This window comes from Grammomys surdaster, unplaced genomic scaffold, assembly GCF_004785775.1.
Source record: "Grammomys surdaster isolate TR1022 unplaced genomic scaffold, NIH_TR_1.0 1036, whole genome shotgun sequence".
In the NCBI taxonomy this organism is placed as follows: Eukaryota; Metazoa; Chordata; class Mammalia; order Rodentia; family Muridae; genus Grammomys; species Grammomys surdaster.
Genome location: NW_021605455.1, coordinates 2,079,314 through 2,105,820, shown reverse-complemented (window position 1 = coordinate 2,105,820; position 26,507 = coordinate 2,079,314). Strand labels below are relative to the sequence as shown.

The following is a 26,507-nucleotide window of genomic DNA, read 5'->3' as shown; positions in this document are numbered from 1 at the left end:
TGTAGTGTAGTGTAGTGTAGTGTAGTGTAGTGTAGTGTAGTGTAGTGTTCCTGTGTACTGGCACACACACATTCAGATTCACAGACGTGTGTGTGTGTGTGTGTGTGTGTGTGTGTGTGTGTAGTGTAGTGTTTCTGTGTACCTGCACACACACATTCAGATTCACAGGAATGTGTGTGTGCATTTGTGCAGAGACCAGAAGTCATTGTCAGGTGTCTTCCTCAGTGACATTCCACCTTAGTTATGGGGACAGGGTCTATCACTGGACCTGGAGCTCACCAATTCAGCTAGACTATCCAGCCAGAGGCGATCCAGAGACCTTCCTGCCCTGCCCCTCCTGATCTGGGGCTACATTACCCCTAAGGACCTAACTGCCTCCCTCTAGGCCCCACTTCTTAAAGTCCCACCATCTCTAGCACATGAACTCTTGGGAGCAATGCACAGCCAAACCACAGTGCCCTTAAACTGGGGAAAGGTGAGGAGGGATTTGGTTCTGAAGGAGAAAAGTGAAATCCTCACTTATCAAAGTAGAAGATCTATGAACGAGAAGGAAAGTGAGCAAATCCCCAGCAGCGTGCGGGCTTCCCTCAGAAGGATAATGGTGCTTACCACGAGAAACAGCTGAGAGTCCAGAGTGGAGCTAGGCTGAGAAGGCTGGGGTAAGATCTGGACTGCTAGTGCTATACGCTTTTGTGGTTCACCGCATCACACGGACAGCCTTGCTACTCTCCCTTGTTGCCCCATGTCTTCCAGGGCCTATAATGTCTTCTGGTCTCCACTCTGCCTGCACCCCAATCTCCTCCGCTTTCTCCACCCGTGTGTTCACCGCACAGCACATCCTGAGCTTGTGCAGTGTCTAATCCTGAGACACCTGGGCTCAGGACTTGACTTCACTGAGCCTCCACCTGGCAGAGAACACAGCCTCTTGAAAACCGTTCTGGATCTGAGTTTTGAGGGGCACGAAGGAAAACCCAGCCCAGAGAGTAGGCCTTTTTGCAGGTGACCCTGGTTGTAGGCTGCTCTGTTTGGTCTCGTTGCTGGACTCTGCAACAAGTCCAGCTCCACAAGGATAGGAAAGGAAGCCAGAGGGGTGTGGCCGTGAACCAGGAGGTGTGGCCATGAACCATGTGTGGCTGTGAACTGAGCAGCAACTGAAGGTTCTTTTTAAAACAGACACTCAAAAGACTAGGATCAAACATAAATAAGCAACAGACATTTTCACAACAAATAGCCACAGAAGAATCAGATTCCTCATGCCTCTGACACTGTCAGGAAGCAGGGCACTTTCCATGTGGGCATTTTCTGGCTGACTGATTTTTACCATTGATTTGAGAGATTTTGGATCAAAATTACTCCCTCGGGAATCACACATCTCCCTGTGTCCTCAGACAAAATACCAGCTGACACACTGTGTGCCCAAAGGGACAGTATGTGCATCCATCCACAGATGGAATTTGACCTTTTCCCTGTTATTCAGGTCAGTCCTGCTGTGATCCCGGTCATGGGACTAGGCGGGAGCAGAGCAAAGACTGAGAGTACCCAGATAATCTGGACGGAAGGCAGCCTCTGAGATCTCCAGTATCTCCCATGGAGGACCTGCAGACCCTCAGTTTGGGAATTCAGGAGGGGAGGCACCAGGCTTGCTATTCCCTGCTTTCCCCCCAGACTGACACAACTGATTCCCTGTGAGTGGCCCAGTCTTACCTTGACTCTACTATACTTCCACAACTCAAGTCCCCAGACAGAACTGCTGCCATGGAAGAAACCATCTATGCAAGACTGACTAAGCCTGAGACCAACAGCTAGAACTGCTGTTCATTCCAGAAACCCGTCCTGAGGAACGAGACAAGGTATCCCGAAGACAGAGGTATGAACCGGGGCAACTGTGGAAAGACCCAAACCTCACCAAAATGAGTCTGCAACCAGGGGCAAGCGTGGTGGCAGCCATTGGACAACCTGAGATTGCCCTTTACTCTCTGCAGTATTTGTCTATGGATTCAAACCCAAGTGTCTTGGCAATTTCTCAAATGGTCTCTAAGTAACAGCTATAACGGCAACGCTTAGTGGCTGAATTGTGTCCCCCCAGAATTCATATGTGAGAGTCCTAACCTCAGTGTGACAGTATTTGAAGAAAGGGTCTTTAAAAGTAGGAGAAAATGAAGCCACTGGGGTGGGGCCCAGTCCACTATGGCAGGCGTACTTATAAGAAGAGAATAAGACATAAGACATAGACCAAGGGGCAGCTGTGTGAGGATGTGGTGAGAGAAGGACTGTGAGCAAGCCAGGAAGAGAGGCGCCATGACATCTCTTGATCATCCTGCCTCCGGAACATCTCATCTGGGGCTGAGGAGATGGCTTGGTGCTATAAGCACTTGGTATGCAAGCATGAGGATGGGAGTTCGGATCCCCAGAGCTCACTCAAAGGACAGGTAGTCAGGGAGGCTTGCCTATAATTCCAGCCCCAGAAAGCTAAGACTCCACAGCAAGTGGGCTAGCAAGTCCAGCCATATCATTGAGCTCTGGGTTTGACTGAGAGAGCCTGCCTCAGTGAATAAGATGGAGGAGTGATGGGGGATGGGGGAGGTTGATTGTTGAAATGAACTGGCTTGACAATGGCTTCTGCGATGGAGGGATCACCAACAACATACCAAGACAGCCAGTGTCTGTGCTTCCTCTGCGCTTCCTGTCCAGACCCGGAAGTATCCCTGTAGAAATTATGTTTTCTAATTTAAAGTTTAACTGTTTTTCTTTTGAAACCTGAGGAACACTTCCGACAAGGATCCCAGTCAGACATGTGAGGGCCTTAATTCTGAGAGACGATAAGCAGGAACCTGCAGCTCCCAGCTGTGGCCTGAGTAGGCTTCATCATGGAACTCCTGGGAAGCAGTCCACAACACTCCTGTGTACTGTCACAAATCCTGTCCACGGGGTTCCATGGTCCCCAGAAAAAGACACAGGTGGACCATGAATCCTCTGGTACCAGAGCTTCCATTTTCCCCTCACATGCTGACCTACAAGCTGCTTCGGTCCTTCAGAGCCAGGACCCAGCAGGGACCTTCCTGTCTCAAGGGCTCATACCAACTGTCCCATTTAGAATCGTCTTGGCCTAATTAATAACTATCACCCTACAGACCAGAACCTTATCTGCCCCTCGTCAGCAAACCCTTGTCCGGCATCACCCACCCTATCTATATCAAGTTCCCTATCACCCTAAGAATTAGTCCCCTAAGTTAGTCCTGTCTATTTCCCCACTGGGCTATGGACTCCCCAAGAACTGGGACCACAGTGCTGTGTGCTCATCTCAGTGCAATGTAGACCCCACAGGAGGTAGGCTTCATTCATCTCTAAAAAGGCACACAGATTGCTGATCATTACAGGGATATAACCATGACAGGCAATCCAGCTGCACTCTCTCAAGGCCTTACTCATGGGACTTTCAGCAGCAACAATGAATATGGAGTCTATACATCCAAGATGTATAGCCCGTGTGATGAAGGCTGTTTCTGAGGGTAATGCTATTGAGAGGTTGTGGGTCCTTTAAGAGGTAAGGCCATGTGGAAGGTCTCAAGGTCATTGGGACTGGCCTTTGAGGGTGCTGGTGGGAACCTGGTCTCTTCCTCCTCCTGATTGGTCATGAAGACAGCAGCTTTGTTCTGTCTTCCTCATGTTCCCTGACACAGCACACTGTCTCAACACGTCCCCCAAGATAATGGGCCGACTCAGCTCCAAGTGATTATCTCATTATATGTTCATTATAGTGATGGAAAGTTCACTGGCAGGTTATTTGTATAACTCAGAAAAACCACTGCTGCTGACTTCATAGAAGAAAGAAATGGGAGAAAAGAGCGTGGAATATTGATATCTCCTCAGTGTCAATGTGCACCGCTCCTACCCCAGGCTATGCCTGCTCTCTACTGTACAGACTGTTTCCACTAGTTGGCAGCAACACCTAACAGGTAGGCAATGCCATCTCCATTTTATAAGTTAGGGGAGGCTCAGAGAAATTAAGTAATTTGCCTCATAACTACTGCCCCATAACTGGCAGGGCCTCAAATCAGCTTTTGGTCCCAGATTTGCCTGAACACAAGCCTATACTTTCCTCATGACCCACACGACCTGGCTTCTGGCTGCCAGTCATCATCAGAGTCCTTGGGATTATGTCGGGGGCTCATGAGTCCATATAAGCCACCCAACATTACCTCTGTGTAAATTCTATTTTGTCCATGTCCAGATGTGATTATTTCCAAACAGATCCAGAGTCTGACATAACTATATACTATAATCTGGATCCCTCTAGGCTGGCCCGCTGGATTCGTGGATGTCATAACAAGAGAGGGAAGACCCGAGTGAGCACCCAGGAAGAGGCTTGGGTCCTCCTCCCACTGGCTCCGGGAGCACTGCGGGTGATAGGCTGTGGGGTGGGATGGAGTAAGGGGTGGTTCTTTGCCACTCATATAGAAATGTATTTAAGGAATCTCCACACACAGATGTTGTGTGTGCACGGACACTATGGACGGACACACTGACCCTTTGGGAGTGAAAAATTGGTGTCTGAGAGACGGGCGACTTCACCATATCCCATTTTGCAACACTTGGGTTTTGTATCACTTCATTAACAAAACCTTCAAAGAAATTAAAATTGTAAAAGACGATGTTCAAGTGGGCAAGGCTTAACCCTACGGTACAAACCGCTGAATTTCAAGTGGGCATTCCCAGGCTTCTTGGGTTTCTACTGAAGCCCAGCGATGGTAATCAAGGGCGCTGGTAACTGAGCTGGGGACTTCAATGCTCAGTCAGCAGACATGACTTTGCAAAGGTGGCCTTTGTTATAAAACATCTTCCAGGCCTTTCTAGTGCCTGTGGAAAAGCTAACCTTCAGTCCGTGGAGTCTGAAGTCTGCCTTGTGTTTCTTATTTCCTTCGGTTCTGGGGTCTGCCCGCCCCACCCCACCTCCACATGCAACCTCTACCCATCCCCAGCCCAGGCACACTCACATGGACAGCACCTTCACCTCCAGGATCTCCTGCCTCAGCTCCAGGCATCTCGTGGAGTTAAATTCTAAAGGCTCCTTGTAAAACTCGAAGTACCTGAGAACCGATAGGGACAGAGGTGACACAGAGAAAACAGGCTAGGTTTTCCAGGATCAGCCAAGGGTCCTAGTCCAGCAAAGAAAACAAACCAACCCACCTTATCGCAGGACCCAGTAGGGGGCTGGCTCTAGGCAGGGCAACCCCCCTGCACTATAAGCACATATAGGAACAAAGCCCATTTCAGTCTCCACTGAAAGTCAGCCACAGGGTTCATTGCCAGTGAGTAGCTGTGAGGGGATGGGGCAGCCTCTGTGAGCTCGGAGCAGACTGAACTGGAGATAGGCAGTGCCCGGCAGCCAGTCTGGGAGGCAGGCAGAGAGTTGTCTCATCCTTTCTTGCCCTCTTTACCTTTCCCTCACTCCTAGGACAAAGTCCTGTGACACAGCCACAGGCAAAGTTGAGGCTGCCACTGATTGTTTTGATTTACAAAGTTTTTCCATCCCCTATCTGTTCCCTTGCTGCTCGTGTTCATGCCGTGTTGTCTGTGACATGCCCCATCTGCCTACCAGAACAGCTGGTGTACCCACAGCCCTGGAGTAAGAAGTCACCTCCCTGGGCAGAAGCCAGGTGCTCCTTTCTTCATGGCCTCTCCCATTCCCACATGGCTCTTCAACCAGGAGTGTTGGATCCCAAGACAGCCTCAGTCATGACTCAAGAAGACTGCAGGGCCTGACACACTAACTGTGGGGTTAGTGGTCTCTTGACAAATAATCCTCAAGAACCAGAGTGGGAGAGGCACCTAGGGCCATCACAGAGGCAGAACTGGGAATGCAGGCATCCTTGAAGCATGTCCCAGGACCTTCCCAACTATGGTGGCAGTCACCACATTACCAATCTGATGCTATTGACATGGATACGCTGAGTAGCTCAGTGGTTGAATGCTTGCCTGCTATGGTCTGTATAATCTGTACTGGCTTTGTATCTTTATCATAAAATAATTAGGTTAAGTTCATAAGAACTAAGAATTGAGGATCTCTGTAAACTCACCCTTCCTCTATGTTTCCCTCTTGTTTCTGAAGCCTTCTCTGTCTCTCTCATTCAGCAAACTCAACTTCAGAACCTAGGTCAAAGGCCTACACCTTTGGGATCTCTCATGTGGTTCCTCTCCCTGGGCTCTCTATACACTATGTCTTAATTAAAACAAATAATATATCATATTAAAATCTGTCACTGTATCTATGGCCCTTCCAAATGGTGAGCATCTCAGATGTAGAGAATCTGTCCTTGTTTATTTCTTTCTCATCTGCACTATTAAAACAGGTGTACTAAAGACTACATTTTCCAGACTCCTTTGAGGCTAAGGCCCTGGAAACAATTTAGGTCCAACCAATCAGAAACATTCTTAAGAGATTGATTCCAAGTTGCTCTTTGAAAAGCATAAAAAGGGAAATGGGGCAGGCAGAGGTGGCACTTCTCTCAAAACAACAATCATGGCAACAACTTGGTGATTACATCACAGACAGCAGCTTAATGGTTAGTCTTGGTTGACAACCTGACTATATCTGGAATTAACTAAAATCCAAGTGGCTGGGTATACCTGCAAGAGACTTTCTTTATTAAATCATTTGATGTCGGAAGACCCACTTTTAATCTGGATCTTTTGAGGTAGGAAGATCCACCTTTAATCTGGACCACACCTTCTAGTCTGTCTTCAACACTGTTCTACTGCTATGAAGAGAGACCATGACCAAGGTAGCACTAATAAAAGAAAGCATTTAATCAGGGGCTTGTTAACAGTTCTAGAGGCTTAATCCATTATCATCATGGTGGAGAGCCTGGTGGTAGGTACGGGAACAGTAGCTGAGAACTACATCTTGATCCATAGGTAGACAGACAGCAGGCAGGCAGACAGGCAGACAGACAGACTCTGGGCTTGAAATGGGCTTTTGAAACCGCAAAGCCCACCCCTTGTAACACACTTCTTCAAACAAGCCTTCCTCTCCTAATCCTTCTAATTCTTTCAAATAATACCACTCCCCAGTGACTAAACATTCAAATATATATAAGCCTATGTGGACCATTCTTATTTGAACCACCACATTCCATTCCAATACAAATGTCCAGTTTGAGGAGAAAAGGAGCACCAGGAAGTGCAACGGAGCTAAGTCCCCAGTGTTTAAGGAGTTAAAAGGTTTCAAGAAAATCCTTATGCTCAATGGAATAAAGGGAGTGGTGACCTCAGAGCAAGGCCTCACGCAGCTAAGCTTCCAGCCTGTGGAAAGACAGTCTTCAGCAGGAAGGAAGTGACCAGTATCAGAAAGCTGATGTGAATGTAATTGAAGGAAGGTGCCAAGTTCCAGCCCCATTAAGCAGCAGAATTTGGCAGCTCCAGCCATGTGGCTCTGGCTTTAGAGTCAAGGATATAAAAAGGTGGCTTGTGGAATCCCTCTCCACGGCTAAGGGAAACTGCTGAGGCCGAGGTGTGTGTTAGGGAGATGTCCCTACAGGGAGGCCTGGAAAGGCCATTTTGTGACTCTGGGAAGGTGAAGCCTGAATTAACTTGGAAACCCCAAGATATTGGAGGTGCCAGAGTTGTGGGATATCTGCCATGGAGAGCTGCAGTGTGGGTGTGAAACCAGCCCAAGAAAGAGAAATGGAGATGGAGATCTGAAGAGTGGTTTGACATCAGCCATGGAGATGCAGAGTTTAGGGTTTGCCCTGCTGGTTTCCTGTCTTGCTTTGCTCCAATATTTCTTCACTACGCTCCCTTTCCTCCTTTTGTCATGGTACATATCCTGTGCCATTTTGTGATGGAAGTATGTGATCTGCTGCTGCTATTATTATTATTATTATAATTATTATTATTATTATTATTATTATTATTATTATTATTTTATAGGGGATGATAGTTAAAAGATTGCCTTGAGTCTGCAAAGAGACTCTGAACTTTGAATTTTTAAACAATGTTCAGGCTGTGGTAGACTATAGGGGCTTTTGAAATTGGGCTGAATGCATACTTTGTAGTATGATATGGTTACAAGCCTATAGGGTCCAGGGAGTGAAATGTGGCTGTTTGACTAAGAATGGCCCCTATAGGCTCATGTATTTGAATGCTTAGTCACCGAGGAGTGTAATTATTTGAAAGAATTAGAAGGATTGGGAGATGAAGGATTGGGAGATGAAGCCTTGTTGGAGGACGTGTGTTACTGGAAATGGGCTTTGAGGTTTTAAAAGCCCATGACAAGCCCAAAGTGTGTGTGTGTGTGTGTGTGTGTGTGTGTGTGTGTGTGTGTCTGTCTGTCTGTCTGTCTGTCTGTCTGCGTCTGTGTTTGTATCTCTCTTTCTCTGGCTCTTTCTCTGTCTCTATCTATTTGTCTGTCTGTGGATTAAGATGTAGCTCCCAGCTACTGCTCCAGTACCTGCCTGCAGGTCACCAGGCTCCCACCATGATGATAATGGATTAAACCTAACCAAATGTTTTCTTTTATAAGAGCTGCCCTGATCATGGAGTTTCTTCACAGCAATAGAACAGTGACTAAGACAGAACTTGGTACCAGGAGTGGGGTATTGCTGTGACAAACCTGACCATACTGTTTGTTGTAGGAATATGGAATATCTGGGGACTTTGAAGTAGAAAAGCAGTTGACTACTTTGAGTGGGGTTTATGGGGTCATCCCAGTAGGAGTATGGAAGACAATGCTGTTGTGGGTGATGTAGATTATGATGGCTGGGCTCAAGAGATTTCAGAGAAGAAGAATATTACTAAGTGTCCTAGAAGCTGTTCTTGTGATATTTTGGAGAAGAATGTGGCTTCTTTTGGCCCTTGTCCAAAAATATCTGTCTGAAACTAAGTTTAAGAGTTTGTGATTAATGAAAGCAGCAGAGAAGATTTCAAGGCAGCCTTGTATTGTGTTGACTTGTGGTGTATGGTTATTAGTTGTCACTTTTACATAGATTTATAAGAAGAGGAATAAGCCAGTAGCACTCCCATCCATGGCCTATCAGCTCTTTGTTGCCAGGTTCCAGCCCTGTTTGAATTCCTACCCTGAATTCCTTCAGTGATGGACTGCCTTGTGGAAGTGTAAGCCTTTCCTTTTGGTCACGGTGTCTCATCATAGCAATAGTAACCCTAACTAGGACATGGTATATGTAAACAATGTGGAAGAAGAAAACGTTTGATCCATGCCTGCTTGCCCTAGGTCTCACAGGCAGTCAAATCCTTCACTGGCGTTAGAGTCTTCTTCTTCATGGTTCTAATGTATACTGAAGATCAGCTGAGGCATCCATCCTTGAGAACTGAACAACTACTGGTTTCCTGGACTGCCCATTGTTGGACGAGCTGGATCACAGCTTGTAAGCCACTCTAATAAACCCCCTTTTGATTATCTATATATTCATTCTATATTTCATGGCTTCACTAGTGAATCCTAATACACTCAGTAACTTCATTTTTCTTAATGATTCTGAGCTAGGAGTGCCCTTAACAAATCCCTTTCTCCTTTAACTAGCTGATAAGCATTCTGTTGCCTCCAACTAGGAACAAGGGGTCATCTTGGGGTCATCACAGAAGCCCAGGATCTTGGCTCAAACTCGTGTGGTTTTCCAGTCACACGGTGGAAAGTAAGGTCTAATGTCTTGTCACAAGCAACCTTACTTGTAGCCAGACCCTGCAGGTGTCAGTCACTAAAGCCTCTGGAACCGCAGATTGAGTTAAGTCATGAACCTAGACTGCTAAGAAAAGCTCTAGATGCAAATGTTGTGAAGACAAACGTCTAGAAAAGCAGATTGAACCTGTGGGTCTTGACCCCTTTGCAGGGGGTCACATACCTGGTATCCTGTATATCAGATATTTACATTATGATTTGTAGCGGAAGCAAAGTTGGAGTTTTGAAGTAGCAATGAAATAATTTTATGGTTAAGGGGTCACCATAACATAAGGAACTATATTAAGGGATTGCCGGATTAGGAAGGTTGAGAACCACTGCTTCAGAGTCTTTGGGGAGCTGGAGACTTGCAGACATACCTCCAGTGTCTACAAGCTGTCTGGGAAACATCCCCTCTCCATGTCTCTTTTCTCTCTTAGTTTGAATGAAGACAACATCTCCCAGATGACCAGCCACACACCCCCACTCCTCCTTCCAACTGTCATTCCCTTTTCCTCTCACCTTTATTTGGTCCTTCTTTCTCCTGAATCCCCAGTGTCACTCAGAGAGGCAACTGAACAGTTCTGAACAGTCCTGTGCTATGTGTATAGGGGCTTTTAGGCTAGGAGGTTTTCAGAACTAGGCTCACACTCCTTATTAGCCACTCCTACAGCTTGTGTGTCTATGGCCCTCTAGGATCCACAATCAAAATCCCAAATTCTGAGGTGATGGGATTGGGAAGTAAGTCCTTTGTTTTTTTCCACCCAATATTTATAAGATAGAGCCCTTACAAAATATCCTAATAAAATCGGACTGAGACACTTTGTCCCCTCAACTACATGAGGATATGGGAAGAAGACACTATCTATGAACCAGGAAGCAGAGCTCCCTTGAAATTTGGACTCCTGGTTTGAATTTGAACTCTAGGAGTAAATTTGGGAATAAGCAGAAATAAATTTCCATTGCTTAAAAGCACCCCAGTCTGTGTGTTCTGTGTCAGTAGCATGAATGAACCACGATGGCCATCTTAGCTGTGTCACTTCTAGCCTCAGCATCCAGTCTGTACAGTTGACATGACACTGTTGATGCTTCCAGGGAAGCTTAACACACGGGGAGTGTAAGAAGCTCACCCCCGCTGCCCTGCCACTGAAGCTGCCAGCAGATACCACAGGGAGACCCAGGGAGTGCCACACTCTCTTCTCTCCGCTCAGCTGGTTGAGAGCAGAGCTGAGTCAGGGATGAATAACACAGAAGTTTCTCTACCATCTGCTCTGACACTGCCTTCTGCCGAGCTTACTAAACCTCCTTCCGCCTCCCGATGGCTACGGCCCATGCCAAGTCCTGCCTGGGTGTTAGATGTCCTTGGTCGCCCTGCACCTGCTAAGCACCACAGGTATGAAGACTGTGTTATTGCTGGGTTCGGTGGCACACACTTTGATCCTAGCACATGGGAGGCAGAGGGATCTCCGTGAGTTCCAGTCCAGCCATGCTACATAGTGAGTCCCTAATTCAAGACAAGTGTTTCTGAAACCTTGACCCCTGGCCCCCCCCCCCCGGAAGGGGGCGGACCCGGGCCCCACCCACCCCACAGGGGCTGTCCCTCTCAGGGCTCCTAGAGAGCACGACAGACTAGCCTAAGAATGCCTGTCATGCCATACAACCAAAGCAGAGCCATTCTTGGAATCTCCCTCTTCCACCTAACACAGTTCCTCGGGCCCTGAAACACCCCTGGCAACATCATCCCAACTGCCCCATGACTCTATCTGAAATCTCAGTTTTGCCATTAAGAAAAGGAAATTAACAATTCTTGTTTCTTTCTCCTACCCTTGAGGAGATCTGATTTTGGGGGTGCACTATTCCAGCCTGGTCTCTATTGGTGATACGTTGATGACACAGAATTCCAAGAAGCACTGCCATACTGGGACTCCCTCCCCTTCCCCCAGATTCTGCCTGTGACAGGAAACCTGAGGGCTACATCAGGAACTACATCAGGTCTATCTGAGGAAGACCTAGATGGAGCACTCTGAATCTACAGAAGGGATGCTAACATACTTATATGTTAGAGAAGAAGCCCGCAAGAGGGTGAGAGGCGAAACCTGCAAGGACCCGACTGTGACCTGCAGAGAGAATTACCTGGGGAGGGGATGGCTTGTGGTGAGATGTAACTGGGACCTCTCAGAGTTCTGGGGTAGAGATAGCTTTTAAAATGCCTTTTCTGTGTTGTTTCCTGCAGTGGCGTTATGATTCCTTAACTATTGAAAATTGCTGATAAACGCTCTTTGCTTTTAAGTTACAGACCCCCTCCCCCTATAAATAGCTCCCGCTTTGCTTGTGCATAAGGAATCTTACCAAAGCATCCCTCCTCCTTCTCAGACTCCCCAGGCTTTGTAAGCAAGTGAGTCACCAGCTCTTCTTTCCATTCCGGAAAGACTATCTCTACTCAGCTGAAAGGAGAGGGGCCTGGCACCACGATCCGGCATCTACAGGTATAAATAGCCTGAGAGCCATGTCAGAAGCCTAGCTCCTCTCCAACACTGTTTGACTTCCAGCCATCAAGCTGAGGCTGGCTCTAGGCTGCATCCGTCCTGTCTCTGTCCCTGTGCCCTCGGGGACCTTGTGGGGGCTTGGCTGGCCAGCTCCAACTGCCCAGTCAGCAGGTGGCAACCTTCCTATGAAAAGACCATTAAAGAAGCCCTGGAGACCCTGAGTTGGTTGGGTGTAGCTTTCCTTCCCTCACCCATATGACGGCTCCAGCTTTGTGAGATGATGCCTTAGCAGGTTGGAACTGGCCAGTTAATCTGTTTCAACCATCCGTTTCCTTACAAATCCCCCCACAGAAGTTCCCCCTGTTCATATCCTCTTCAGCCTGTACAGGGAGGCATTTTCTTCCCAGGGTGACAGACAGAGCGGTCACATAACTCCAGGCCCCGGGTAAACCACTGATTGGTGTGAGATGGAGCCACTGCATTTTCTTTCTAAGTGCATCCCATCAGCTGCAGACACCAGTGGTATCTAAGAACCCAGAAGCCCTGGGGAGGTCCCCTGTGCCATGTAAGGACAGAGTTGGTAGACTTTACCATCTGCCAGGGGCAAGAGAAAGGGAAACTGCCACAGCCTACCAGTCTGGAACCATTTTGTCCTGTCCTGCCTAGGGCATTGTAAGAGAATGGTAGAGTGATTCCACTCTAGTGGGAACACCACTAACCCATGTGCATGCATTTCTGTGCAAAATATTAGCAAGTCCTCTAACCCCTTTCATAAAGCCACATACCAGCAACATGCCCTGTTGGCATGAGAGTGGGCTGGGTTTCAACCTCACCTGATTCTCATCCTGCCTAGCTGTGTGAAGCAGCCTCTTCCTTAGACCCTTAAACTGTCTTGTTTAATTCTCTTAGCAGCCCAATGAGACTTGCTTGAAATTCAGGCTGCAATCAGCAAGCCCCCTTGCCCAAGGTCATCCAGCTAGGAAATTACAGCAGAGAGGAAACCTCAGGCTTCCTAGCGCCCAGAACCCCAGGGTCTCTACCACTTTAGCACATCCCTTTTCACCCGATTCTGACAGCGACGGCTCCCTGGGGGCTTTGTCAGTGAGCAGCCCCCTTCTCTCCCAAAGGCGACAGCCCTTCAGCAAGATCCGTGCTATTTCCAGCACAAGAACAGCTGCTGTCTGGAGCGAGCACACGCCCCATCAGCAGAAAGCAGTTGGGGTGTTGCAGATTGACGAGTACCAGAGATGTAAGTGTCCCCAGATAGGTGCGGAGGGACTCAGGGCTCCCTACCACCAGCCATCGAAGAGGGCATTGCAGGGACCCTCCGTGTCTGCTCAGCAATCTTTGATTTAACTTGTTCTCTCCAGGGTGTGATTTCCCTATTTCCTAGTCACCAGAGCTAAAAGATCTAAAAAGGCTAGACTGCACTAGGCTTATAAACCCAGCTCTGAGGGAGACTGAAGCAGGAGAATCACAAGTTCAAGGCCCACATGGGCTACAGTCACTTCAAGGCTGGCTGGGGAAACTTGGAAAGAATCTATCTCCAATTTTTTGAATTAAGGTAAACAAAGGCTGTGAGTATAGTTCAATGGTTGAGTAGTTGCTTGGCGTGTGCAAAGTCCTACATTCAACCCCAGTACAGTGCCTGTAAGATGACCTTTTCTAAGCCAGTCCAGGGGACCCTGAAAGCACTCCTGCTGAGGTCCAGCTTAGCCCTGACTGCTCAACATGTCCACTGGTTGGGGTCTCACTGACCCTACTGGACTTTCGTCACCATCTCCTAGTGCTAAGCCCAGAGCTGTTCCCGAGTCATCTTCTTCTTTATCTTCCTCCAATCTTTGCCTCTGTAGCGGCCATGGTCTCCACCCCCAGCACAGGCTGTAAATTGTTCTGCCTGTTTCACTGGTGTCTGACTCTGGGTCTGGGATGTCTTCCTATTTACTTCCTAAAGAGGTCTACTTGGTCAGCAGCTCCAGGCCACCTGCTTGCCCTCCCTTCTCTGTGCCAACATCCCCATGACACATCTCCACCTCCCCTAGAAATGACTTAGACAGGACTCTTCAAGGCCTGCCTGTACCCCTCAGGGGTCCGGAAGGCTTATCTATTCCACTCACTGGAGGTTTGTTGAGCCTCCATTGTGTGGCAGGCTATTTCACCCTTAGCAGTGATCAACTCACCAGGCAAAGTCTCCTCCCTTCTCAACACAGTAGCAATTAAAGACATGTGCTACAAAGGCAAGCAGGTAGAAGACTGGAGGGAATCTGAGACTAATGGGTCAGTAAAGGCTTCTCCAGACAGTGAGCAGGGGGAGGGATGCAGCCCTAGGCAGATGTATACCAGTATATACACCAAGAGCTGGCCGGCTGCAGGTATAGCAGCAGTCAGGGTGACTGGGACAGGGTGGTGGCATCAGAAAAGCTGAGTCATGGGTCACCTTGTAGGCCAGAAGCTTGAAAAGCATTTAGGCAGGGGACAACATAATTTGATTTAAAAGTTCACACTGGCCGCTGAGGGGGTTCTGAGAGGAGAAGAAACTCAGCAGTGTACGGAGATGGTGCATTGCACCAGGAAGTTGTAAGTAAGGGGTAGGGGAGACAAACCCAAGCAATAGTGCAGAGATGAACCCTGAGGGATGTGCTAAGATTCAGTACTTGGATGAACAAAATCTACAGTAACTGCTGGGCCTTCTTTGTCTACCGAGTGGTGTGGTGGAGCCATGCAATGACACTGGAGAACAGGTTTGAGTATGAATGGTAAGGTGAATGGCCAAGGAGTGTTCTCTGTGGCCTTCAGCCATCAGAGGGTAAGAGGCAACAGGTAAGAGTTGGGTGCAAATGGGATCCACAGAGCAGAGGGCAAAACACACGCTCTAGAGTCGACGGCCAGAGAGACCCCATGAGCTCTTACAGGTGGGGTGGGAGGGAGAAAGACAGGCCTGAGGTTAGACTGAGAAGAACGGTATGCAAGAAAGAGGAAAAAACAGGAGGTTGAGCCTAGGGACCAAGAGCCTTTGCAGGACACAAGGGACAGAGCCACTCAGTGTTGATGGGGTCAAGGAAGAAGGGTAAGTGCCACTAATCTGACCGCTTAGAGGTCACAGTGACCTTGACAATAGCAGATAACACTTCATGGGCAATGGCAACCATGAAGTCTTGAGAGAAAGTAGAACTGGGGTCGAGAATGTTGGAGACTGGGTTCCAGGGCAGGGAAGAAGAGGAAATGCGAGGCTTTCCAACACATCAGGGGAAGCTGCAGGGAGAATGGATGGACATTAGTGTTCTGTGAAGCAATAAAAAGCAAACTGAAGGTCTCAGCTGAGCACAAGGAAGGGGCTCACACTCAGTATGAGGAAGGGCTTCTAACATAGAAGCCCTCCATGGAGGATGGCCTCCAGCCAGCTTTGTGAGCCCCCAATGACAGTTTTGGTATTCACCAAACTAGGAGAGTGCAAGGAGCTTCTAGGTGAATCTATAGCTTTTAATTTAGGAGGGGCCCTAAAAGTGTCCCCCGATTTGATTATCAAGTAGACATTGGCTTCCTGGCCCAACCCCCACCTCCTTTTCCTTCCGTTCTCCATTTCTCTCTGTCCTCCTGCCTTTGCCAAGTTCTGGTGTGAAGTTCTCAGAGACAGTGGAGCAGGCAAGAGTGCAGAACCACATGAAGGACAGGAGAGGGTGGGGTGGGGGAGGGGACAGGACCGGGTGCCTGGGAGCTGTCTGCTGTGGTGGGAGCTGCTTCATCACAGGGGTTATTACTGAGCCTGTTTCTCCTGCTGCGGAATAGGATAGTCACTGAAACTGTGAGTTTTGTAATGGAGAGTATATTCACAAGGTGGTTATAGGGGAAGAAATGTGAAGATGGGAGAACAGGTGTATAGCTTGCTTCCCCAAGAGTAGAGTTTGGAGGTACTTGTGGGATAAAGAAGCAGGGAGGCCTAAGGATTGGGGAGAGGTAATTTGGTGAAATGAGCCATGGCCTGCCCATGTGTGATCCAGCTTCATGGTCCCTCATGGGAGGGATGCTTAGGAAATAGCGGTTTGCCACGATCTGTGGGTGGAGTTTTGGCTTTCTGATGCCAAGAGATCACCTGTTGGGTACCTGTATGGGCTTTAGTAATGAGCTGGTGGCTTTGACAAAAAAGTGACAGTCCTTGAGAAGTAACCTAGACAACCGACAAGACTTGCATTCAGAGGTATCCACAAAGCCAGTGAGACTGGTGAGGCACTGCTTAGCTCCACGACTTCCAAATGTCACAACCAGCGAAGCTAGAAAGTTCACTCAGGCTTTCTCTTCAGTTTTCCCTTCAGGCCCAGATATGGGGTGCTACCTCTCCAAGACAATGCCCTGGGCTGGGAGCAAAGCTGGGATCAGGCCCTGTCAGAATGTCTCTTCAGGAGGCCTCAGCAATGTCAGCATGAGACAAAGCAAGCTGTGGTGAGCTTACCTGGGTGGGGTATTTTAACCTTGGGGTCCTTGGTATGTTCCAAGCACGTGACTGGGCCTCCTTTCTATCTGCTGAACAGATGAATTAATGCCAACTTACAGGAACAGACACAGAGGCACAGGAACTTCATGAGAGTGAACACGAGTATAGAAGCCCCATAAGCCTAGGAGACTCTGCAGAGACTTGTTATGGTCCCCAAATCTCAGAGGTTGGAAGCCCATAAAGCAACACTATCTTAAGAGTCTGGCATAGCCTCCACTTCCACCACCAACTTCATCTGCCTGAAGCCTGATACTGTCGGGCTGTGGGTGGCATACATCAGGTACGTAGGATGAAAGGGGGAAGACACCATATTTGCTTTGCTGTGTGTTTCCCCAGCACCCGGACAGGCGTGTTTCTGCCAAAGCCGGCTCTCCAAATCCTTCTCATTTGGATGCAACCCAAGAGATCTGTCTCTCTTTTGTGCCCACTTTATTTTTCCAAAGAAGTGAAAATTCACCAGAAATGTTCACACTAAGCCAGCCTGCATTTCAAATGACCCCGAGGGGCAGGCGCTCTTACAGGAGGCAGAATGGGACCGCTGTCATGTGGGCCAGGCTATCGGGAGGACTGCTGGCCCATGTTCAAGTCCACTACTACACCTGAAGCTCCACCTTGGATGTGGGATAACTCTGAAATGCAGAACCTCCAGGTGCAGACTGAGACAGGGATTCTCCACAGCAATTGGGAAAATGCTAACCTCACAAGTCAGGGGAGCAGAAAAAAGTCCCCCTCCTGAAAAGTGAGAGGAGAACAGAAGACGATGGTGGGAAAAGGTTCTCTGTTCCTTCCTGTTCGAGAGACAGCCACATCTTCTTGTGCAGTCCCAGTGTTGGCCCTTAGACACAATGGTAAAGGTCAGAGTGAACGGATTTGGCTGTATTGGGCACCTGGTTACCAGGCCTGCCTTCTTATCTGGTAAAGTGAATATGACTCTATCATTGACAACTCACTCAAGATTGTCAGCAATGCTTCCTGCACTACCAACTGTTTAAACCCCTGGCCAAGGTCATCCATGACAACCTTGATGTTGTGGAAGGGCTCATGACCACAGTCCATGCCACCACTGCCACTCAGAAGACTGTGGCTGGCTTTTCTGGAAAGCTATGGCGTGATGGCCATGGGGCTGCCCAGAACATCATCCCAGCATCCACTGGTGCTGCTAAGGCTGTGGGCAAGGTCATCCCAGAGCTAAACAGGAAGCTCACTGGCATGGCCTTCCGTGTTCCTACCCCCAATGTATCCGTGGTGTTTCTGACATGCTGCCTGGAGAAACCTGCCAAGTATGGTGACATCAAGAAGGTGGTGAAACAGGCATCTGAGGGCCCATTAACATGCATCCTGGGCTACACTGAAGACCTGCAACTTCAACGGTATCTCCCACTCCTCCACCTTTGATACTGGGGCCTACACGGCCTCCAAGGAACAAGAAACCCTGGACCACCCACCCCAGCAAGGACACTGAGAGCAAGAGAAAGGCCATAGGCCACTGAGGAGTCCCTCAGCACTGAGCATCTCCGTCACAGTTTCCATCCCAGAACCACAGAATAATGGGAGGGGCCTCAGGAGCCCTACTCTTCTGAATATCATCAATAAAGTTCACTGCACCCACCTTCAAAAAAAAAAGTGGGAAAGAGAGATAGAGGTGGGAGTAAATGAGCCTGGAGTAAATGAGCCTCAAATAAATGAGTTTTTCCATATGTGGATTAAGGTAGTTCATCTCTCTATATGTATCCTCCGAGGGAAAGATGCAGAGAGGTGGTCTACTTAAACTCATGTGTCCTTTATATTTTGCCCACCAGTCAAGAGCAGGAAGAGCTGTATGGATGGACATGTATGCGGCACTCACCATCATGGGTGACCAGCCCACAGCCCAGATGAAGACTCCCTCTCATACCTCCCACCAGAGCTGGGGCTCCAGAGTCCCCGTTACCTAGGTGACCTGCCCCTCCACCACATACCACTTGGAGGTGACTCAGCCCCCTCACCTGTAAGGTGAGAACATAACAGTGCCCCACACAAAGGTGTAAAGGTGAGAATTTACCCAGCAGTAATTCACAGAGTGTGCTCAGCAAACACATGTCTGGCATACCGCTGCACCCCAGTCATGGCAAGCTGTAGGCAGGGTCCCCTAGATCCAAGCCAAGGCTCATCCACCCTGGGCAGTGCCTCTGAACTTCACGCTAAACTCCCAGTGTGCTTGCCACCAGCATCCCACAGTTCAGTGCCAAATTATACATTCTCTCGGAACAATTAGGGAACAAGCCACATAATAAAGTACAGAACTGAATTCAGTCGAGGTCCTTCCAATCATAAAACATGACAATGCCACCTCTATGCTCTACAGGACTTGCTAGACACACACGCGGCATATCTCAACCCTGACCCCTGACATCCGACTGGTTCTCTCAGACCTTCGAATTAGGCTTCTCTTGTCTGCTATGGTGGAGGTCACCCTCAATCCTCCACAGTCTACAAACTACTAAGCCAGGGAGAACAGTGTCTAACCATAGGCAGCTCAGTGGCAGCAGTCGGACCAGCTGTGCTTTAGGCCTTGGGTGGTCTTTCTTGGATCACCTCTCATTTCTTCCTCTGGCCATCCTGTTAGAATGGAGGGCCAAGGTTGGTATAGAAGCCAAGAGGCACCAATGAGGTCAGGCTGCACCCAGGTCTCAAGTGTTCGGGGTGCCCCAAGGTGCTTGCAGCACAAGTCTTCATGGCGAAAAGCCTTGAGGGTTGGGGATGTCTGAGAAAACTCAGAAGCATATATATGTAATCTTCAGGGAATTCCGTGTGTGTGATGCCCTCTAGGGCAGGCAAATCTTACGGATGGCAAAACTGAAAGGAAGTCAAGTGTGCTGGGCTAACAGAAACCCAAGGAAGTGAAGGCACAGGCAGGTACTATCAGGCAGACAGCGCGCGCCATTGTGTAGAATAGAGTACAGCCATGGCACTGAGGGAAGCCCCTGGGCTGTCACTCTAGACTATGATGTCAGCCATGCGTGATGGACAGCTCCTGAAGGCAGGAGGGTCTCCTACCTTAGCTGCCCTCAGCACCAGTGTGACTGAGAATTGGGGTGGGGACTTTACCTGAGATTACAGTATGAGGAACTGGATCCAATGTTGCACACTCTGCAAGACAGAGTGGGCAACCACCAAGGGGACAGCTACCTCCCCAGAGCAGCTGGTGAGTAGGCAGGCAGACACACAGGTCAGACTAGAGGAACCAAGGCATCCAGCTCACACACACACACACACAAAGACAAGGACTCTGCCCCACCCCCCAGAATCACCATGCCTGGTGACAGGCATGGGAGCATTTGGAAGGGTTTCTCAGTCAGTTACCACAGGCATATCTATAGCCCACCTTCACCAACCTCCTCTCTGCTTCTTACATACCCCTCTCTGGCTTTCAGTTTCCTCTTTTCTATCCAGAATCCCAGAACCCTCAGGGCATCTATTCATCTGCTCTTCCCAAGAGATGATCTTTGATAGTTCCAGCCTGTGAAGGAATAACTTTTTAAAGATAGCATCAGAAGATGACAAAGTTGAATCCAGAGGGCATCTCTGGAAACAGAGGAGCTGGGGTTTGCTGTCTTACCATTAGCCTCTATGTCCCCCTTATCTCCTCCTCCCTGTATTGTCCCTGCCTATTAAGCATCTGGTACAGAAGGTACCACTCATCTTCTGAGAACAATAAGAGGGCTCACCATTACTAGCTGAGAAGACAGAAACATACACTTGTAATCTGAGTCGGAACTATTTTCAAAGACTCCTCTGCTTGGCCTAAACACTCACTTAATGTTTTCTGGTTAACAGCCACTTCATTCTGCACATTAAAGCAGTCCCCCTAAGGATTCTTACTGGGCAATATTTCATAGACCTGAGTTGAACATCATAAAGCTGTATGTCAATGTATATTGTATGATAGAGACTTCCTGGCTCAGTCTGAGTTCCCCTGGTGTGTGTCTAACTAGATCTGACCACAGCCCCAGTGAGCACTATCAGTCAGGATTTTCTTTGTGATTCTGCTTGGAATTTTTCAGACTGGCCTTTTCTCCTTGGGACTCCTAGAAACTGTTAGCTGGTATACTCCTCCTCTTTATCACATGGTTATATTTGGCTCCTCCTGACTTCCTTTCCATCCCTGTTAATAAAATGCTAACGGGCTGTACCACGCTTCTACATACCATACAACTATAGAGGATAAAATATGGCAAGCACTGAATTATTCAGTAGGTGAATAATACCACAAAGATATTCTATATGCCAGATACAAAGTTCTTAACTGGGATGATGTACATGACATCTGTCCTTTTTTAAGTCCTCTGTGGAGGCTGGAAATCTGCTGCCAGGAGCTGTCCAGCACATTTTCAAGCAGGCACAAGCTGCTCATTCATCCAGGTGAGAAATCTCCCATATGTGGCCTGGTTCTGATTATGTTATTCATTCTTCCCACGCAAGAACCACATACACTGCATGCAGTCTTTCACACATAGGCCAGCAGTGGCCCAAGTGTTAGGCACAGGTCTGTGGTTAAAGCATCTGACTGCCGCCATCCTGGTTATTAGAACAGGATTGTTGCTCCAACCCTCACAAAGAAGAAGCAGCATGACTTGGTTCAAGTCATTCTGTACCTAAACCCATCACCACTCGGCACAAAAGAATGTGGGCTAAGAAACTCAGAGTAAGCCCACAGCTACCGTCTGAGCAGGAGGAGCAGACACATCTTTTAGGAATAGACGAAAGTTGAGATTTGAAATTGGAATTGTTCCACAAAATTGGGGGTGGGGGTGGGGAGGCATGTGGTCAAGACACTTATTCTGACCAAGGGGATTCTTGGTCATATGGCAGCTCTCCAAAAACAAAAAACAAAAAAAACCAAAAAACAAAAACAAAAACAAAAAGGTTCGGGGGTGGAGTGGGGTGTAATGTTGCTCGCTAAAGAGCCTCTCAATTCCAAAAGTAAACAATCTCTAGTCATGTCTCCAATCCTGAGGAGTCAAAGGTGAGGGAAAAGGGAGGCTCTGAGTTATAAAGTAGTTATAAAGTAGTTATAAAGTAGTTGTAAAGTTATAAAGTTTAAAGCAGTTATAAAGTAAAAAAAAAAAGAGTAGAGAGCAAGGGATATGAGAAGGAAAGGAGAAAGAAACGTGGGCCAAGAAGATGACAGGAAATGAGAGAAAGGCAGATGGCTTCATATGAGGAAAGGGGAGGAGAAGGGGGGAGAAAAAGAGAGGGCAGGGGAGAAGAGGAGAAGGGAGAGGAGGGGAAGAGAAGTGAGGGGAAGGGAGAGGAGAAGGGAAGGGAGGGGAGGAGAAGGGAGGGGAGGGGAGGAGAAGGGAAGGGAAGTAGAGAAACAGGATGAGGATGAGGAAGAGAAGATGCTGGCAGTTGGGAAATTTAGGGGCAGAGTTCATGTTTTGTCCAAGCTTTGAAAAAGTAAACATGTGGTGACAGTGTCAGAACCCGAGTGGGCAGATGTTCTGAGGTAGACAGAGTGGTCTGAGTGGGTAGCATGGCCACACACCATGGTCAGGTCTCAGGCCTATGATGCTGGGCTTGGGACCACAGCTCCTCCTGTATAAGCACAACAGGAGCCAAGCCCCGCACCCCCCCCCATGCCATGTGGCAGTAAATGGTTAATCCTTGGTTCTTAAGCACGGTGTTTTTATGACTTTGGGAATTTCATACACACATACAGTAAGTCTAGATCCTATGGGGTCTAAGGAGTGCTGCCATAGATGCAGGGGTGTGTGCCATCCGCTGGAGAGCAGCAGACTGCAGGGGCTACTCTCCTAAGGAAAACTGACTCCCAGAGAAGGCATCAGCTGCTGACAGCAGCTCCTCAACTAGAGCCTTTCTCCTTCCATGTTGGAATGTTGACTGGCTTGATTTTGCCCAGGTTTCTTTGTACAGCATCCATGGCTGTTGTGAGCTCTCAGGCACCTCAGTCCTGTAATGTTCAAGAGACACCGTTTCATCCTGGGCTTCCCTGACCTCTGACTCTTGCACTGCCAAGAGGTGAGTGTGTGATAACCTGTCTATGGCTGAGCCTCCACAGATGCTGATCCTCTCTGCCCTTGAACGGTTGTTGGGTTTACAGACTAACCACCATTCATGACACAGAGAAGCTTCTCCAAAGAGGGCTGAGAGCAGAGCTACTCTGTGGGTATACACATTGTTAGATGGCGGTTCGATGCTATCTCCGTTTAGAAAATAACAAGAGTAGGCTCATCCCTGAGACCTGTGAGCTCCCCAGCCATGGGTTCTCAGGCAGATTTACAACACCAACAGTATTGTGTGTACATTTTCGTGGATGGCTCATCTTGGTTGCCAACTTTATTGGGTTGAGAAGCATGCATGAGAACACACACCTCTGCCTGTCTCTGTGAGGGACTTTCCAGAGATAAGATCTCTGACCTAATGTGTGGTTTCATCCATCCCTGGATTCAGATTTTGAATGGAATATTGGTAGGTGGTAGAACCGTGGAAGGAGGGACCTGCTCAGAGGAAGTATGCCACTGTGGGTGTGTCCTTGGGAGCCATATCTTGCCCTGGCTCTCTCCTGTCACTGCTCTGCCAAACTCTACCAACCATGATGGGTTTTTTTTTCTTTTTGATTTTTTTTTTCTTTTTGTTTTTTTTCTTTTTGAGACAGGGTTTCTCTGTGTAGTTCTGGCTGTTCTGGAACTCACTCTGTAGACCAGGCTGGCCTCGAACTCAGAAATCCGCCTGTCTCTGCCTCCCAAGTGCTGAGATTAAAGGCGTGCGCCACCACCGCCCGGCTACCAACCATGATGAACTGAAACCTCTGAATGGATGAATGAATGAATGAATGAATGAATGAGTGAGTGAGTGAATCTTTTCTTCTTTAAGTTATTTCTATCAAGTATTGGTCACAGTGATGATCAAATTTATGCACTATCCAATGGCTTCAGCCATTGGCTGAGAACATCTGTCCAGAAACAGCCTCCTTGGGCCTGTCCATCTTGTTCACTCCAGTATTTTCTATCCAAAGTCTTTCAACTATCTATCTCTCCCGAGGAGCTCCCCAGGGAGACGGGTACCTACTCATTTACCTAGACTCCCTCATATCTAAATGGGCAGGACATGACAAACTACCAACCACCTGAAAGACAACTTTGCTACACTCACTGTCCCATGACATCCCAGGACCCTGCTTGGCCGCCCATGTTCCCACTGCCCATAGGAAGGAAGACCTCTGGTTCCAAGAGGCAAGCATCAGATTCTTGAAGTCTGATCATGGTGTGTGCCCATCTGACACACTCCAGTTGTCCTGTGGACATATGGTTACAGCGAAGTGTTGCCTTGAAAGAGATCATTCTGCCCTGGCCATGGGGAAATCTCTGTCTGGGCAATGAACTTCAATGAAGCAGGGAATACCTGCCCAATCTCCACTCTCTGATGCCACCACACCCCCCTCACACACAAGCGTTTGCCAACTCAAGTTCTGAAGTCTCTGCTATATAAACACAGCTCTTGTTCCCTCAGACTAATGGGGCTCAGGCCCAGAGCTCTCATCCCACCTTACCTGAAAGGCCAGTATCTCCACAGTGTTACGGTAGGGACCTATCCTTTGTTCCTCATGTCCACTCACCCCTCAAAGGATGCAAAGAGGACCCCAAATGTGATGAACTGTGAAAGTGAAGACCAAGGCCCTCCTCCCCTGAGGGCAGCTCTAGGGACAAGCAATTGGGATAGGGACTTTGGAGGCCCCCTCCGATTGGGCTTCCCCTTCCCCCGCCATCACCAGGGTCTGTACCTGGAGCTTGAGTCACTGATGTTCTGTCCTGTTGGGCTGTCGCTGTCATTAAAGAGCCCAGTCCAATTGGCCTGTCGGTCGCCCCTCTGCCAGCCGAACTGGAAGCCTCTGGCAAGAAAATGAGGCAATGGATACACACACTGGTGTGCTGGGTTAGACCTGTCTCAGAGTCACATTCTGTCCTCATAAAAAGACACAACTTTTTAATTATACACTAGAAGGTGAAGATGGTGATAGTTCCAACCATGGGGATGATGGAGGTAAGGCATCATGCTATCTTCACTGTCCTACATCCTTCCCTCACTCCCATCCTTTCCACATGGCAGAGCACACATTCTACAAGCAGGGAAACAGGGATTACTAGGACTAAAGTCACAGGGCTCTTCTACCTTCTGTCTGGTGCCGTCCCTCAATTCCTATTTCTAGAGAGTTAAGTGAAGGACTGGAGAGATGGCTCAGCTATGAAAGGTTAGGCTCACAACCAAAACTATAAGAGAATTAAGTGAAAAAAATTCTATCACCACTACTGTGCCAGACACAGCTTGTAGGATTGTGATCCACCATATGAGGATTCCCACTTCTGGTTTAAGATGACGGACTGAGCACATCTGTACCCAACGCCCTCCCCAGCCCTATGACAATGGTGGCAAAGCAATGAGTGAGACCCTGAGCACGGAGAGGAGGTAACAGAAGGGACCAGAAACAGTCCTGAATGACAGCAAGCGGGTGGGTAACCCACTTGGGTCAGAGAGAGCAGCATCCTGATGGCCTACAACAAGTAAATCCAATCTCAGGACACAACTACAGAAGGATCAGGAATAGACAGGAGTGGGCATGTGAGATGGTACCCAAAGCAGGACTGGGTTCAGCCTATATAAGAAGCAGTTAGGCACACAAAGCTGCACACACCCAGGACCCCTTCCCACATGCCCCATGGACAGCAGTAGGCTTGCTCCTGGAGAAGCTGGCTCATGGAAGGGGATTCTGCACCCAGAGCTGCCAGTACCCTGAAGGGCCCGACTGTTGCTCTAGAACCGAGGTGCAGCACTGCCCAACCTGAACCTCTGGTCTGCTAAGGAGTGTGCCTTTCAAGAAAGGAAACTCAGCAAAAAAAAATAGCTAAGAATAAAAGGGGGTGCCCTCCTAAGTACTTGCGACAAGCTTTTTCCAGCTAGTACTGTGTTTACCTGGGGCTGGAGGGCCCTTTGCTTTGGGACTGTCCTCTCCTGCATAAGGTATTAAGTGATATCCCCAAGTCTCTGTCAGCTGCATTTGGCCTCCAGCTCTCCTGTTAGGATTATCAAAATGTCTCCAGGTCCAAATGCCTTCTAGGGGCAAATTCACCCTACTGGGAATCCACGCCGTACAGCAATGCCTAGACTTTCCAAAACCCACTTACATCTGCCTGGCCCTTAAATATGAGGACACTCTTAATGCCACTTCCAGTGGAAAAAAATATTCAACTTCAAAGGTAGAATAGAACTAAGGAGGAAGGAAAGAGGGAGTTCTAGGCAAGGGGAAGAGGAGACAGATGAAAAGAACTGAGGAAAATAGTTAATAAAATTATTAATAAATAGCCTCTTAGCTGAGGGAATGAGGGTTGCAGATGGGGTTTGGAGCTGGTCTATCCACACCCTTCTAATTAGCTGGTGCCCTCAGTCAACTTTCTGCACTTCTTGTGGTCTCTGTTTTCATAATCCAATGAATAAACAGCCTAGGATGTCTCTGGAGTCCCTGAGTGAGGGTACCATAGAGATGAGGCAGCTGCTCTTGTTGCCAGTCAGCTGGCTGAGGTCATTGCTCCGCTCAGACGGAAATCACCAAAGGACAAAGAATAGCATTCCAGAATTGGTAGGCCTGGGACCTTGAGCACCCTTGAGCTGACAAATTTGGATCCCTATGGCTCTTAAGCCCTTAGAATTAGAGGATCGTGGCTCTGGGCTGTAGAAGACAGACGCTTACAGTTTTAGATACTCCAGTTGTGGGCTTACTGCTCTGGGCCCTGACTACCAGCACCTCAGCCTTGCCAAGGAGCATCTCCTCAGTTAGTAGCAGCTCTAATATCACTCAGCACCT

The 26,507-nt window shown here is 48.4% G+C and overlaps 1 protein-coding gene across 3 annotated transcripts in view; it reads right to left on the bottom strand.

Moving 5' to 3' along the window:
• The window catches only part of St8sia5 (ST8 alpha-N-acetyl-neuraminide alpha-2,8-sialyltransferase 5), a 64,766-nt gene that overhangs the window by 15,385 nt on the left and 22,874 nt on the right, over positions 1–26,507 (bottom strand). The window contains exons 2-3 of one of the 3 annotated variants that reach the window (XM_028783228.1): positions 24,432–24,539; positions 4,995–5,087 (exon numbers count right to left, since the gene is read on the bottom strand). The exons of 1 other annotated variant lie outside the window; for it this stretch is intronic. In XM_028783228.1, the coding sequence (XP_028639061.1) occupies positions 4,995–5,087; positions 24,432–24,539 (201 nt within the window). The remainder of the gene's footprint in view (positions 1–4,994; positions 5,088–24,431; positions 24,540–26,507) is intronic. One more of the 3 variants, XM_028783229.1, reaches the window with a different exon arrangement.